The sequence below is a fragment of the Tenebrio molitor genome, chromosome 6 (assembly GCF_963966145.1).
Source record: "Tenebrio molitor chromosome 6, icTenMoli1.1, whole genome shotgun sequence".
NCBI classification, from domain to species: Eukaryota; Metazoa; Arthropoda; class Insecta; order Coleoptera; family Tenebrionidae; genus Tenebrio; species Tenebrio molitor.
Genome location: NC_091051.1, coordinates 16,142,484 through 16,157,241, shown reverse-complemented (window position 1 = coordinate 16,157,241; position 14,758 = coordinate 16,142,484). Strand labels below are relative to the sequence as shown.

The window sequence follows — 14,758 nt, the reverse complement described above, 5'->3', positions numbered from 1 at the left end:
CATTTTTGCGTTAAACGGTGAACTGTAAAAGTGAATTAAGGACAACTGGCAGGTCTCAGTTTTGTTCAGCGTCCGATGCAACTGAATTTGTTTCAAGCTCAAGCTTTGAGTGGCATTTCGCTCGATATCACTGATTCCGAGACTTTTATTCTTATTTGAGCGATTACGGTAAAGCTACGACCTTCATTCTTGGAGTACTCGAATAGATTTTTCAATTTTACAGAAATGAAGCCGCATCGTTAATGTCAAATGAACCAATACATAAAATTTACCTCGGATTTGGTTGAATATTTTTTATCTTATCACAGCGAAAAAAAATCGGCCCCGGTTTTTTAATTTTGAAATTGATCTAAATTCCTGAAAATCGACCGAATTCCATCACTTGTAACACGCTATAGTTGAACACTGTCAGGAACAGGACAGATATAAATCGGTTCACTATTTTATATACCGTGCGATCAACAATTACTTAGATCAAAAAAGCCTTCGAGATTTTGGACGTAGGGCGAAATCTAGATGTTCAGATGCCCTGAATGCATGGCAGTATTTTTGGTTGCATATATGTACCTGTTTCAGTTTAAATTTGGAAATTTTTGCCGAAACTCGACCAAACAGGCGTATGTCCATTCTCCCTTATTGAGAAGACCATTACGAAAGTAAGATTCACTGGTGAATCTTTTATGTTTTGAAATAAAAACCATTTTTGCATTAAAATTAATTTGATTAATAGTGGCAGTTGCTTGACGTTTATTAGTTGAGTTAGAAAAGATGCGAAAAATCTGACACTGCCCCTTATCTCAGTAATTGTTGATTGCACAGTACATACACCAGATACAGTGCGTTTTTTTCAAGACTGGCCATAGGGTTTTACATGCTAATTTTTCAACACCCTGTTAACTTTTATTTTTGTCAAAATTACAAAACCTTGCGCTGTTTTTAGATCATCATTTACTTCATTTTGTAATATGTACCTAAATGGTTGTAATAGACAATTTACAAATATGTAAAATGTTATTTGCAAAAAATAGTGTGAACATTAATATTTTACATTTAATAGCGATAGATTATAATTATTTATGCTAAGTATAACAAGGTTCTTTACTTCAATAAAAATTAAATGAAATGTTCAAAATGGCCTCCAGAGGCAGTTAAGCAATGACACAATCAATTACATATCAAAATTACAAATGTCAGGTGAAATTTTAGCCTACTTAAAATTTAAAATTGGGGCAAACGGAATTCAAAAAATGTCTTTTTGCTAACTTATTCCTTGCTTCTGGTTATTAAATTGAAATTGTTTCAATACATTATCATATTCCACAACTTTACCTACTCCAAACTCGGTTGAATATTTTCATGAGGACAACAGTTAACAGAGGGTTGAAATAATTATTTTTTGCATATCGTAATGAAAGTGGCACTTTTTTACACGCAAAATCGTAGTGAAAGTAGCACTTTTTTACACGAAAAATCGCAGTGAAAGTAGTACTTTTTTACATCATTTTATTCCATCTCCTTGGAAATGATTTTCAAAGCATACCAATTTTTTTTTTTTTTTTCATAAATCCTTTTAGACCAAATTTCTCAACTTACATCGATATGCAAAAAAAATAGTGTGTTATGAAAGTTTTTTTTCACTTACATATTTGCTTGATTAACTCGGGCTACGCCCTCGTTAATCAATCTGTACATTCGTGAAAAAAAATATGACTTTCATAACTAGTTGTACAAAATTAGCATGTAAAACCCTATGCCCAGTCTTAAAAAAAAACTCACTGTATACCATAGGTACCTACAGTTTTAAGAAATTTACTCTACCTACTTTTTTCCAAGAAAAAGATTTTTTTAAATCTTTCAAACATTATATTTTGAATTGGATTTTAGATACTGCTTTTATCAAACTAAACACTAGATTGTGAAAGTAATATCGAATTAATCGATCTAATTGAAGTTTATGATGAAAGGGGAAAGAAAGGGGTTATAAATGGAAAGGAGCGAAAGAAATACAAGAGAGGGAACTTACAACTCTTGTCAAGTAGTAAATATGTGAAAAGGAAATTCTCACCCACTCATTTCCTGATGCAGTGTGTAAAAAGTTTAATTTAGAGGAGGAAGTAGGTGTTGCAAAGAAAAGGTACATTTACAAGGAATCCTTTTTCCATACTTACTCTTGAAGACATCAGCGAAGATGTGTTACTTGTTGATTTTGAAATTATACAACAACCCATAATACACACCGCACAACAATTATCGCATCACTTTGTTTCGTAAGTATGTATATAGCAAATGGTCAGCAAACATTTGGTATAAATAGACTAAATTTAATCTTTAAGAAGATTTCAACCCTATATTGGAATGATAATTGATTTTTGCACTGTTTGTGTTAATTTTTGTTGACTGTATGCAAGACATTGCAGAACCATCTCGTTTACCACAGTACTTTAGAGCGAATTAATCAATGACTGCAACCCCTTATGTTAATATGTGCAATAATGAAGTTAAAGTTCAAATTTTACATGTATCGGGTGTTTTTTTAAATTTCACCTCAGTAGGCGTTGAAGATTCGATTGTGAACGCACTATACAGGTTACGGGATCACGGATCAGCTCTTTGAATCTTACGTTTTACACGAGTGGTGCGTTCACAATTGACTCTTCAACGCCTACTTCGAGGTGAAATTTAAAAAAACACCTGATATAAACATATGTTATGCGATAATTGTTGTGGGTGTATTTGACAGTTTTATGAAGAAACTTTGGTGATGGGATGGTTAAATTGAAGTGATTATGGAAAAAAGGCGAAGGTGCCAGATTTGATGAATCTTTATCAAAAAACAGATTTCTGTTAAAGCATAGGCAATAGAGATGCAATCAAAAGCCAAATTCTACGCAAGAGTGATTGTTCGTGTGAAGAACAACGACGGTATTTGAATTCATGAGCATGACTAACAGAACATGATTTTACCATTTTAAAAATTCAAAATTCCAAAAATGGTTTTCCTCATGATACTCTATGGCCAGGTTGTATAGAGCAATGTCAATTCGTTATTAAAGTTAACATACAGTCAAGCGATCTGATTGGGGGATATTTAATATTGGATTTGAATCAGTCCTTATAAAGTAAATATGTACTATGTAACTATTAATTTCATTCCTAATCTAAATTTTTTTGTTAATACGTACATACTGTCATGAAAGCGGACGTGTTCTTTGTTGATTATTTGGTGAAAAGTAAGCTGAAAAGACCCGTAGCTTTTGATACTTTAGACAGAAAAAAGCTTTGAGGGGATGAAAAAATTGGGATCAAAGAAGCACAACGGACAAATTCAAATACATAGATACATATTTAAAATTGGACAAAAAAAGAAGGAAAATTGAAACCCTAAGGTTTGTATAGGAAATTTAAATAAAAAACAAGCGAGAAGGAAACGTTTGAGAGTGGGATAGGATTAGGACACATTTTGGTGACCTAAGGTGATGTCTAACTGATTGTCCAGCCGATCGTTTTATCGAAGTATTAGTAATAGAATTTGAGCGGTGCATTAATTAAACAATGTGTATTATTTACTAAACCCTATAAAGCCGATTCCACAGCACATTATTATTGATAATTTTTTGATAAATGTGTCACAACATGATAAGCTGGCATTTTAATTCGGTTTGTGGTCACCATTGTGGGAGGCGTTTTCCCAGCCACATCAGTTGAACTCTCGTAGCGAAATGCTATTTTTACATTTAGTCGGGTTAATTGGATTAAAATTTATTCATATGGATATACATACGTACCTGGGTGGTATTGATTATCGAATAATATTTTATTGCTCCCCTCTTCTCATTAGCATCATAAAAGTGCTCGCATTAAACTCGGACATGCATAACGTGTGCCATCAAATAAAATATTCAAATTTATTTATACCAATATTAAGCGAACGACGTGGGTACATTCATAGTGTTTTTTTTTTTTGTGTGCATGCCCCCCATGCGGGTGCACTACGGCATTTTCTTCATTCCACAATTTTTTTAAAATATTGTTCGATTGTTGCGACCAAACAAGTCAACAATTAATTACTAGGTATTTGATAAGGTGCAATTTCGATAAGCATAAGTCGCCGCCACTCGAACCATTAATTTCCTATTTGCGCAACGTCGACTCCATTATGGAATGACGTTATTGTAAAGAGCGGAGACGGCACCACTCCGAAAACATTTTTCTTTTTACGTTATGATACGTCTTTTATGTTATGCAAAGCGATGCATTAACCTCTAACGGCAGTTGTGAGAAGCTCATGAGCGAGCCCTCTATGCACCGGTGCGGTTGGTTCCATTTGGAACCATTACAAAGCAAGTACTGAAACTCCGCCGTGTTCTTCGTTAAAATTACACCAATTAGCGAATGCCACCTCTGCGTTAATAACCACTTAACTTACGGTTAATTGGCCGTACGCGTCCTCACCTATTGGCATAATTCATTTTTCAGCAGATGTTTCAGAAATATTGGAAAGTAAAGAAAAATCGGAGCGCGCGGGTACTACACTACCATTGGTGTGTATATCGTTCTTGCAGCATGAAATGAAGGCGGTGAATAAACATACTGGAAACGCACCAAAGCTCACTTAATTCCTTCGTCTGAATACGCCAAGAAGCAAAATTGTGAAGATTTTTTTTTGTGTAGGGAGAGTAAACAATTCAACTGAACTGATTTGTTTTTGTTTGGACTTTTTTTCTTCCGGTTTGGTTCCGATTAAGTGGCATTTATATTCATTTTCCGTAACACGCTAGTAGAATTAACAACAGGTTGTTTATTATTCGCATTAATTTAATAATAATTGGTAATGCAGTTGGTGACTCTGATTTATTATTAATGCGCCGGTTGCACTCGCATTGTGTTGCGTACTGCAATTCGCCATATAGGTTGTTGCGTGAGTTCAATTTCTAATAATAAAGTCGAGCTGAGAGTCGGATGATTTGGAAGTGTGTGCAGTAAATATTCGTCGGAAAAAGCTCTGAAAATGGGAAGTCGTGCATTTCGCTCGAACAATTTTAAACGCTTAGAACTTCTCGAGAATAAGTTTCCATAACATCGGATATGAGCGAAGCAAAAGAACAAACAAAACGGAAACGTAATTGTCTTTGTTCAAGTCAAACACAACGTTACATACGCGGGGGAAGGACGGATTGAAATTCGGCAATAAGGAGAGCGTAACGGCCGAAAATTCCACCGACTCCATAAAACTAGATCGCTCCGGTGGCCATACGAGAGCTAATTGCCGTGGTCGTTGGTATTTATTTTATTGCGTTGTTTACATAAAGCGCATTTTTCAATCGCGTCCGGATTGTTGGCGAACGTTAAATTATGCAAACAGGCGAGGAACTGGCGTGATCCTCTCTAATCGCATTATTTACAAACGGCGTAACGGGGCATTTATGATTTTTCCATTGCAGGATATTACCAGCCGGCAGGACCATTAATAAGCGTTCCGCACGGGCACACCCAGCAGCAGCAGCCGCCACCTCCGCCGCCGCCACCCATAACCAAGAGCGCTCCGTTGTCGGAGACGTCGCCGACGTCCGCCTCGCCGATCCACCAGCCGCCCCCGGCGCCCAGTTCCAACGGCGATTCTTCCGACAGCGAGGTACGAACCGACGCTAATTGACTGTCTGGAAGTGTTAATTGGTTGATTGCTTCATTAGGTGATAATCACCTCTGTTACGGCTGGGAAGGATCCGGTACCACCTCCACATCAACCGCCGAGTACTTACAGGTACTCTCAGTATCCCGGTACGCCCCCCGGGTACCCGTACAGCTATCCACCCCATTACTATCCGACTCCAGCCCCGGCACCGTCCTACGCTCATCATGATCTGTGTTATTCGACGAATCCCTATTTGCATCATAAATATCCACCGACCACGTACAGGAGGTTCTTGCCGAGTACGCAGTATTACGCCCCAAATCCGCCGGATATATATGCAACGCCGCCGACGGGACCCTCTCAACAGAATCAGCAGGTTTGTATTTGATCGCGCCAAAAGTGCACATCCACTGTCTGTACAATTTACAATTCATTTGTTGTGTAAATATTTTAATTGCATACAAATATGTATATGCAACATCTAATTGTCGTCTTCCGTTTTGTAACGTGAACATGCTATAGAATTAAAACGAATGTTTATTACCTGCCATAACGTAATTGTAAATTGTTTCTTTCGGTTGTTTTTGATTGTTTTAACTTGTGTTTTCATCCGTAAAACCCTGCACCTGTCTTCCGCTTTCATCTGATTTTTTAATTTTTGTAATTAATAATGATATTTTTCTGCCAAAATAATATCTTCACAAAGCTTTTTATCTTTTATTAACTAAATTCTAAATTTTGTTTTGATGGTTTTAAAAAATTGTTGATAGTTTTTGTTTCATTAAAATAACTCACTTATTACATTTTTTGAAATGTCTTCAATGTGTCACATGTTATTTTCTGAAAGTTACCCAATAAATCGCCTAAACAATTGAGCATTAACCGTTTGACCTTTCAATTTAACTCTTGCTTTTAAATTCCAAAGGATAACGGTACATATTCTTTTTGTACATCAAGCTATCGGTTAAACTTCCATTTGTTTCCTGCACAAAACTAATTTTCACTAAACTTAATGTTCGTTCTTAAATTTATATTAAAAAAAAAAAAAACAAAATAAATTGAACTTTTTTTTTTTTGGCAAAGTATAAATAAAAGTCGACAACTTTTTAAGTCTTTTTTTTTTACTGCGTGAGAAATAGTTATGTATTTGTGTATCAAGACCAAAAAGTGCATCTTTTACGCAATGCAATTACATACTAAACTTATTTACCTAATTTATGGTAATAGACAATTATCGGTTTTGTCGGTTTCATTGTTAACTTAGTAAACAGACCAACAGATGGCGCCACGGTCAGCGTCCGAAATGAGTTACTTTTCGTCCGCTTGCAAGGACGTAAAATTACCGTTTTCATTAAGAGTGCCTAAAAAAGACTTTGAGGTATACTGAGGTTTAGGTTAAGCAAAACGTAAGGGTATTATAATGTAAGCAGTGCTAAATAGAAATATTTAATGAAGACCGAAATCCTCCATCATATTAATAACTTGATAATTGTATGTTTTTGTTTTTGACAGTGTTATTTCTGATAAAAATTAAGTGGTCTGTTAAATATAACCGTGTTTACTACTTGCGAGCTTAAAATTTCGGAAATAATGTATTGTAATCATGCTAGTGAATGTGGACTACAAACTACATAACGAAGTCACTTATTAATTCATAGCAATCAATACGAAATGATAATATAATATGCCACCGAGAGAGACAATTTACCACAGTGGTGAAATTGTAGAAAAAGTTACAACATTGTATCCTTACTTTCAAAATTTTCTTTTTAATGATGAAAAGAAATATGAAAATGAAATATTATTTGCCGTAAAGTGACAACTTTTCCTTTATATGTATTAATCTTCTAATGTAAGACTAAAAAAAACTCAACACACTAAAATGAATGTCCTCGAAATGCATGTCAAAAAAATCGGTAGTTTCTGACGATGAACTGAAGTTAAATACAATTTTTTTTCTAGTAAAAGTCATTATTTATATCTCTTAAACAAAGACTTTTACTAGAAAAAAAATGTATTTCACTGCTATTCATCGTCACCAACTATTTTTTTTTTTTTTGAGGTGCATTTCGACTATTTCAGGGACACCTCTGTATATCGTTAGTATTTGTTGTTTATAAAATTTATTACGCATTTCGAAGCGCTGAAATTTATAATTAGATTTATTTCGTTCTGGAATCATCATTTTTGATGATCGTAACAAGTGTTAAAAAATAATTATTAACAATTTTAATTGGAGGTTGTTGATGATAATGTAACTGGTTTTAAAAGCGAAAGTAACAAGTATCATGCGGCTATTATGTTATGTTTACTAATTTAGTACCTACGTAACCTCTAACCCACGGTTAGACAAAACAAAACATTCATTTTACGGCCATTACCATTCAGATTGAAATTCTCAAGAAACTATTTACATTAAGGGAATTACAACCAGATAACATTCATTTAACATAATACAATTTCCTCAAGGTCGTAAATACATATATTAAAGTGTTGAAAATGTAAAAAAAATTAACAGCACGAGAACGTACATAACCACGTTATTTCTGTGAATAAGTTGCTAAAAATTCGCACTGGAAGTGCCTATTAATAAACGGCGGATTAAAAATTCTGCACCTTGCGTATTAGCACCAGTTAACACAATAATAGTGAACATAATTTATGCCAACATTTTGCATACTGATGTCTTATCAAAGTCAAATGAATAGCCAACCTACACTTATATCTTGATTAACATAGTTGGACGATAACCAAACGTGATGATTGAAATTTCTTGTTACCGGTTATAAATAGCGACAAGAGATTGTAACATGCCGCGCACCATACAATCAAACTAATTTGTGATCAAGGGGTAGAGTCCAGAACTTCCATCTTTGACTCTTTCACAAAAATAGTTTATGGACGTTGTCATCAGCTGTAATCGCGTATTCAACCCAGACTTGCTTCAGATTACCTGTGCTCTACTTTTATTTTCTTTTGCATTCTTGTTGTATCTCTCAAGTTTTCGCCTTGCACAAAATATTGATTTTCGCGCCGCAAGATTTAATGAAGACTTCGGCATTTTTGGTAGCAGCTGCACTTACCCCCATTGTGGTTCCGGATAAAAGAACTCCAAAATTACCAAAACGGGTTTCTTGGAATATTGTGTTCCAAACAGTCCTCCGGACGACTGATCGCACTCAGTGGTAACCCTGTCAGTTTTGATTTTCTGCATAATTTGTTTCATATTAATTCAGAGAGTAAATTATCTGGGGAGATTACACAGCTTCGTTGTTTAATCTCGACTGGTGTAGTTAAAAAAATAGAAACACGAACCGTGTAGAGGTGTTGAGAAGTTTAAAATGGCCACTTAGGGAGAACAACGCAAGGTTGTAGGGATTACTCCACGGTTCACTTTACAGCTGCGTGCTATGACGAACCGAATATGATCGGAATAAATTCCTCTTCATGACTAACGCAGATAGTGGTATCTGCATCAGTAAACGAGCGAAATCGTAAAGTTATGTCATTTTTTCCACTTGCAGGTAGTAACAGCTACACCGGTGTCAGCTAGCAGTAGTTCCTATCAACCGGCCCCCAGCGGCCCGCCTCCCGCGATCATGGAATCGTATCCACCGCCGCCTCCGCCGACGCTAGTGGAAACCTATCCTCATCCACCTCATTACTATCCGAGCTACGGTCCGGCGCCGCCTTCGTGCTACACCCATTCACCCGCCACTAGGTCTCTACCTTACATAAGTGAGTACATTTTGGTCGTTGGAGGCGAGAAATAGCACGAGTTTTTCTTGCAGACGCAACATATCAACCTTGTCCTTGTCCAATGCAGTCGTGTCCAAAAAACGTACTTACTGGGCCTCTTACTGGTGATAGTAAGAGGTCTAACATTTCGTCAATCGCAAAAGATTCCATGCCGCTACCACCTGTTGCCTTAGCGCTGCCTCTGGAACCGGCAAGCGCCACAGGTCCGCCGAGCCCGGCCAGAGGGTCGGCAGGAATGCCGCCGCCTCCATCGCCGGCGGGAGCGACGTACCAGCCGCCGCCCCCGGCGCCGAAACATGAGGAGAGCAGCGAGTGCAATCCCGTCGAGAAGAAGCGGAAAGCGAGAGTGGGCAAAGCAATGGTGAGGAACAACATGGCCGCCGCCATCCAGCCGAACACGATGTTGCTCATGTGCAATCCGAGTCAAAGGAGTTTTCCTGGGGAGGTCAAGCGCGAAATAGAAAGTCCCAAAGAAAAGGAAACGGAAGCGAAGAAAGAAGTCTGTTCGGACGACGAGATCAAAGCTTCCAAGATCTTGCTCCAAAATCCGGAAGAGCCGGAAGTGAAGAATATCGAGAGGATACCGGAACCGCAGAACCTGAAGAAGGAAGAGAGTTGCGACGAGAAAGAGGAAGAGAGTGTCGACGAGGAACTGGTGCTGAAAGAGGAGTTGCCACCGTGTGTGAATACAGTAGCGGAGAACGTGAAAGTGAAGAACATGAAGAGAAAAATTTCGATGTCCAAAGAGAAGAAAGGTGAAGAAGATGCGTCGTCGCCCAAGAAAGTCAAAGTGGAGCCGAAGTATCCTAACGGCTCTTACAAGGATTTGATAAAGAAAGATACGACGACGGTGAAGATAAACAACGGTAAGAGGAAACTGATCACGGAGAATGCAGATGGGAGCGTGAAGAAGACGAAGGCCAAGTCGAAGAAACAAGCGGGGAAGAGAAAACTAAGTCCGACTAAGGAGGAGGAGACAACACCAAATAAACGTTTAAAGCAAACCAAACCGTTAACGGCAAGCAATCAACAAAACGCCAAACAATATTCTAAAGAAAATAAAAACAAAGCAGAACCGGTGTTAATCGAGAACAAGGAACCACAAAAAAAATGCAACAAGAAGCTTCCAGTCAATTCAAAAACCGTTAAAAAACTAGCACCCGCCATATTAGACAGTTTAATAGCGAAAAACAGTATAGACAGGACGATTGACAGTGTGATAAGTGAGTCGTCGGTGCGGACAAATCCAAGTGCTTTAAAGACAGTCGATAAGTGCGCGAAAGCGAGCAAGGAGCCAGTTTTAAATAATCGAAAGAGTACAAATAACAAAAACGGACAAATCAAAAGCGGCAAAGTCGAGTGTCGTAAAAGCGTGGCGACGAGAAGGAAATCGAAATGCAAGGAGGTCGTGCCGCAACCCGTCACCAGGGTGCCGAGGAAGTCGTTGCAGTTGCCCAGGTGGTCGAACGGGTGGACATGGGAAGGGCAATCGTACGAGGCTAAAGTATTCCTAAACGTGAGTGAATAAAATTGTTTATCCCGATCGAGGCACAGATTCACCGTTCGATTTATGGCCATCGGTGAATATCGCCATCGAACATAAATTTTAAATATCAATTTGTTCGCTGCCTACGTCAGATTTTCCACTAAATGTGATATATTGTGAGTTTTTTGTCAATGGACGAAACAGCTCATGAATGAAAACGTTTGGTTTTATGTTATCGTGGATTTGCAAAAATTTTAAACGTATCGGACGCCGAGTGAAATAGTTGAAATATTATAAAAAGAGATTTTTTAATAGTGCTTATGAACAACATTAAAATTAAATAATTAAATAAAAGTGAGCAAAGAAAGTATGGCTATAAAAAATCTTTTTGTAGTTTATGACAAGTTAAATATACAAGTGATTCCAAAAGAATAGACATCGAAATATACTGGAGAACAATAAAAATGCAACGTCCGGTATATGTAAATAAGTCAAACTGGAAATATGCTTGTTGTGTACGTTATATCAAACTAAAACCTTCACCATGTCTTCGCCGTGTTATATCTTAGTGTTTTCAGTATTTCTTTACGCTAAAGCCAAAAAACGGCACAACTAAATAAGGTAAATCTTATTGAAAATAATAATTCCTCATTCATATACTTTCACGGTCGTAAAGTGTTCCTCTGATTCTGAAAATTCGTGCTGCACGTCGATTTAGACAATTATTTAAATTTGAAACGGGGCGAATTATTATTGGTGTGAAGAAGGCAAGTTTTATCGTTTGGACAAAGTTAGACATTAACGCTTCTACGGTTATGAGAAAATGGGGAAAAATGGTCTGATGTACATCCAGGTAGGTTCAAGTCGTCCCAGAACTATCCAAAGAGGCAACGAACGGTACGAAATCGAAGTGAAAACATTCGGCAAGTTCGTGATGCTTTCACTGTAGCCACAGGGCGTGTAATTTCCAGGACTGGAAATCGCAATTAGCTTCCAATAAGACTTTAGCTTGTCGTCATTCTTGGGTATCACCACTTGGTGTACTTCACAAGGCTCGTCGCTTTGGATGGTGTTAAGCTAGACTCGAACGAGACTTGAATTTGTTCTAGAATGCTAAGTCCATATTTTGTTAAAGAGATCATGAAGGCCACAAAAGAGTCAAACGTTTCCGAGGTTAAAGACGGAATATAGATTTTGCGCTAGAGCGGGACACACCGATGAGTGGAGGAATTCTGGTGTAGGGGGACTGTATGCTTGGAAAGTAGGTCACCTAGACCCTATTTCCAAAATCCTCCCAGCATGATTTTTCAGAAGTACAAACCCAGATCCTATACAGCTCGCCAAACGTCAGATTTTTACAAACGTTTGCCACAGAGATTCTTGAGTGGCCGGCGAAACGTCCAGATTTATGGCCTATAGAGCCTGTATGGGATAGCATTGGTCGAACTCTTCAGCGATTATCTCAGCCGCCAACAATGCTTGATTGACCAACTTCGGCTTTGTGTACAGCAGGCCTAGAATTGCTTACCACAAGAAGACGTAAACCAGCTAATTCGATCCATGCCTCGACGAATTAAAGTGTTCTAATAACCGCGGTGGTTCAACGCATTATTAAAATTTTTTAATACAAGTAATTGGAGTTTCATGATTCTCTTATCATTTTATTAGACCATCAAGATGTACATGAAATTAAACAAAATTATGCAAACAACCCATTTTTCCGGATGTTGCATTTTTTTTGTTCTTTAGTATATTTGTGGCACTTAAAAAGATATATTGAGATAGTTTGAATTATCGTGAATGTTTTCGGTGGTAAAAACACTTGGCCGTCATTTTGAGGCATCAGTGTTATTAAATGGAAATATGTAGGATGCACATCGTTTCCTTTTTCAAGAACTTTTATACGAGCACAAATACACCAATGGAAACATTAGAAAGAAGAAAAAAAGCACAAACCACAGATATCTCACAATCTTTTTTAGTGCCAGATCTTTTAGCTTATGTGATAAAAGTTCTGTGGGGATCGGTAGAAAGGCAAGTTCTGTCATGGGTCCATTTCTAACTTTACAAGAAACCAGGAAAATTACAACGTAATAATGTAAACTTAATTTTGTTCGTTAGAGCGACGAGACTACCGTAGTTCGAAGATGTTACCCGGCGATGAGGCACGAAGAAGGCGACATAATAGAAGCAAGAGACTGCGTCCTCCTGAAGGCCGGCCCGAGAAAGAACGATCTACCCTTCGTGGCCAAGATCGCTTATCTGTGGGATAACCCTGACGACGGTTAGTTCATTTGTAGAGTGTAATTTTTTTTATAAATCCTTTGTTCAACAGGTGAGATGATGATGTCGCTTCTTTGGTATTACCGACCAGAACACACAGAGCAGGGTCGCACACCTGCAGACCAACCCGACGAAGTCTTCGCGTCGAGACACAAGGACTCGAACAGCGTTGCTTGTATTGACGACAAGTGTTACGTACTTACCTTCCACGAATATTGCAGGTATGTGGTTGATGCGTTTTTACGCAAGGAAGAAGTTACCGAGTGGTGTTGCAGGTACCGCAAGAATCTGAAGAGACTGGAGGAAGGGATCGAGGAGACGCTACCTTGCATCCCCATTCCAGAGCCATATCCCAGGTGTAACAGACAACCGCCTTCCCCCCTTCAAGTGTCATCAGACATGGTCTTCTTTTGCCGAAGAGTCTACGATTTTCGGCAGAAAAGAATAGTGAAGAATCCGAGTTAATTTTCTAACTCACATCTCCAATGTTTATGTTTTTTAAGTTATTTTGTTAATCGTTGGTTATTGAAATTTTATGTAACTTTTTACAGAGAGACGCGTTGCTCTTTATCCTGTTTTACAAACTCAATTTTGAGAAAGAAGACATCTAATCAAAATCTTTGTATCTATAAGTTCTAAATATTCCAAAAAAACAAGATTTTTATATAGAATTAAGGGTACAGTCAAAAGGATTTTTTAAAAAACTGTGCTTTGGTCTTTCAAAAGTTAAAACTAAAAAAAAAATAAAAATAAAACATCTAAATTTGATACGTATACATATTGTTGCTAAGAAGAAATGGGAACATTTGTATTATAAAGAATTAGTTATCAATACTGTTGTATAGAAAATAGAGATGATTATATTATATATTTAACACAAAAGGAATCATATTTATAATTAGTCTTAGTCATCGCTGGTGTAAAAGGTGTGTGCTTTTATAGATTGTAGATGTGTTTCGTCAATGTCGTCTCTTCAAATATTTTGTAATTGTTTAGCTCTCGCATAAGTAGAAGACAGTCAGCAGTTACTTTATAAATAATTTACGCTGAGAAGAGTACAATGATAGTCATTTATAACACGTTTCAGAGTTTGTACCAGGCGTTTTTTTTTCCACATTTAACATCTCTGACAAACGATTACTCTTGTTTAGTATTGTAACCAATAAATCATTCGTACTTCTCTCGCAACATAATTTTTAAAAAAGAATCCGCGTTATGTAGTCGCTAAATATTTTCATATTTGTTATGTATTTTTAGTGGATCCAATTAGAGTACCTACTTATTTTTTTTTTCTAGTTTATTTACTCTTATTTTAATTTATGAGTAATGTATTATTTTCTAAGCTCTTAGAGCCCTAAAATCGATTAATTTTTAAATTGTAGCCAAAGTTAACGTTATTATTTTATGATTATTATTTATTGTGTTTACATATTAAAATATTTGTATCGGTATTATTTCAATTTTCTTATTGCCCCATCCAATTTTCTTTTTTGTAAGCATCGGTTTATTGTATCTTACGCCTTTTTAGGTGCCTTCTCTAATACCTCCAAGGCAACCCACTCGGCTTTTGTCATTTGTATTGTTTCTTTTCTCCATGT

At 37.1% G+C, this 14,758-nt stretch overlaps 1 protein-coding gene across 2 annotated transcripts in view; it reads left to right on the top strand.

Moving 5' to 3' along the window:
* The window catches only part of Hers (Histone gene-specific Epigenetic Repressor in late S phase), a 154,184-nt gene extending 139,573 nt beyond the window's left edge, over positions 1-14,611 (top strand). For both annotated transcript variants that reach the window (XM_069051938.1, XM_069051939.1), the window contains exons 4-10: positions 5,442-5,632; positions 5,691-6,008; positions 9,157-9,370; positions 9,424-10,907; positions 12,999-13,161; positions 13,213-13,381; positions 13,436-14,611. In XM_069051938.1, coding sequence (XP_068908039.1) covers positions 5,442-5,632; positions 5,691-6,008; positions 9,157-9,370; positions 9,424-10,907; positions 12,999-13,161; positions 13,213-13,381; positions 13,436-13,625 — 2,729 coding nt within the window. In that variant the 3' untranslated portion in view covers positions 13,626-14,611. The remainder of the gene's footprint in view (positions 1-5,441; positions 5,633-5,690; positions 6,009-9,156; positions 9,371-9,423; positions 10,908-12,998; positions 13,162-13,212; positions 13,382-13,435) is intronic.
* Positions 14,612-14,758: the final 147 nt, after the last annotated feature.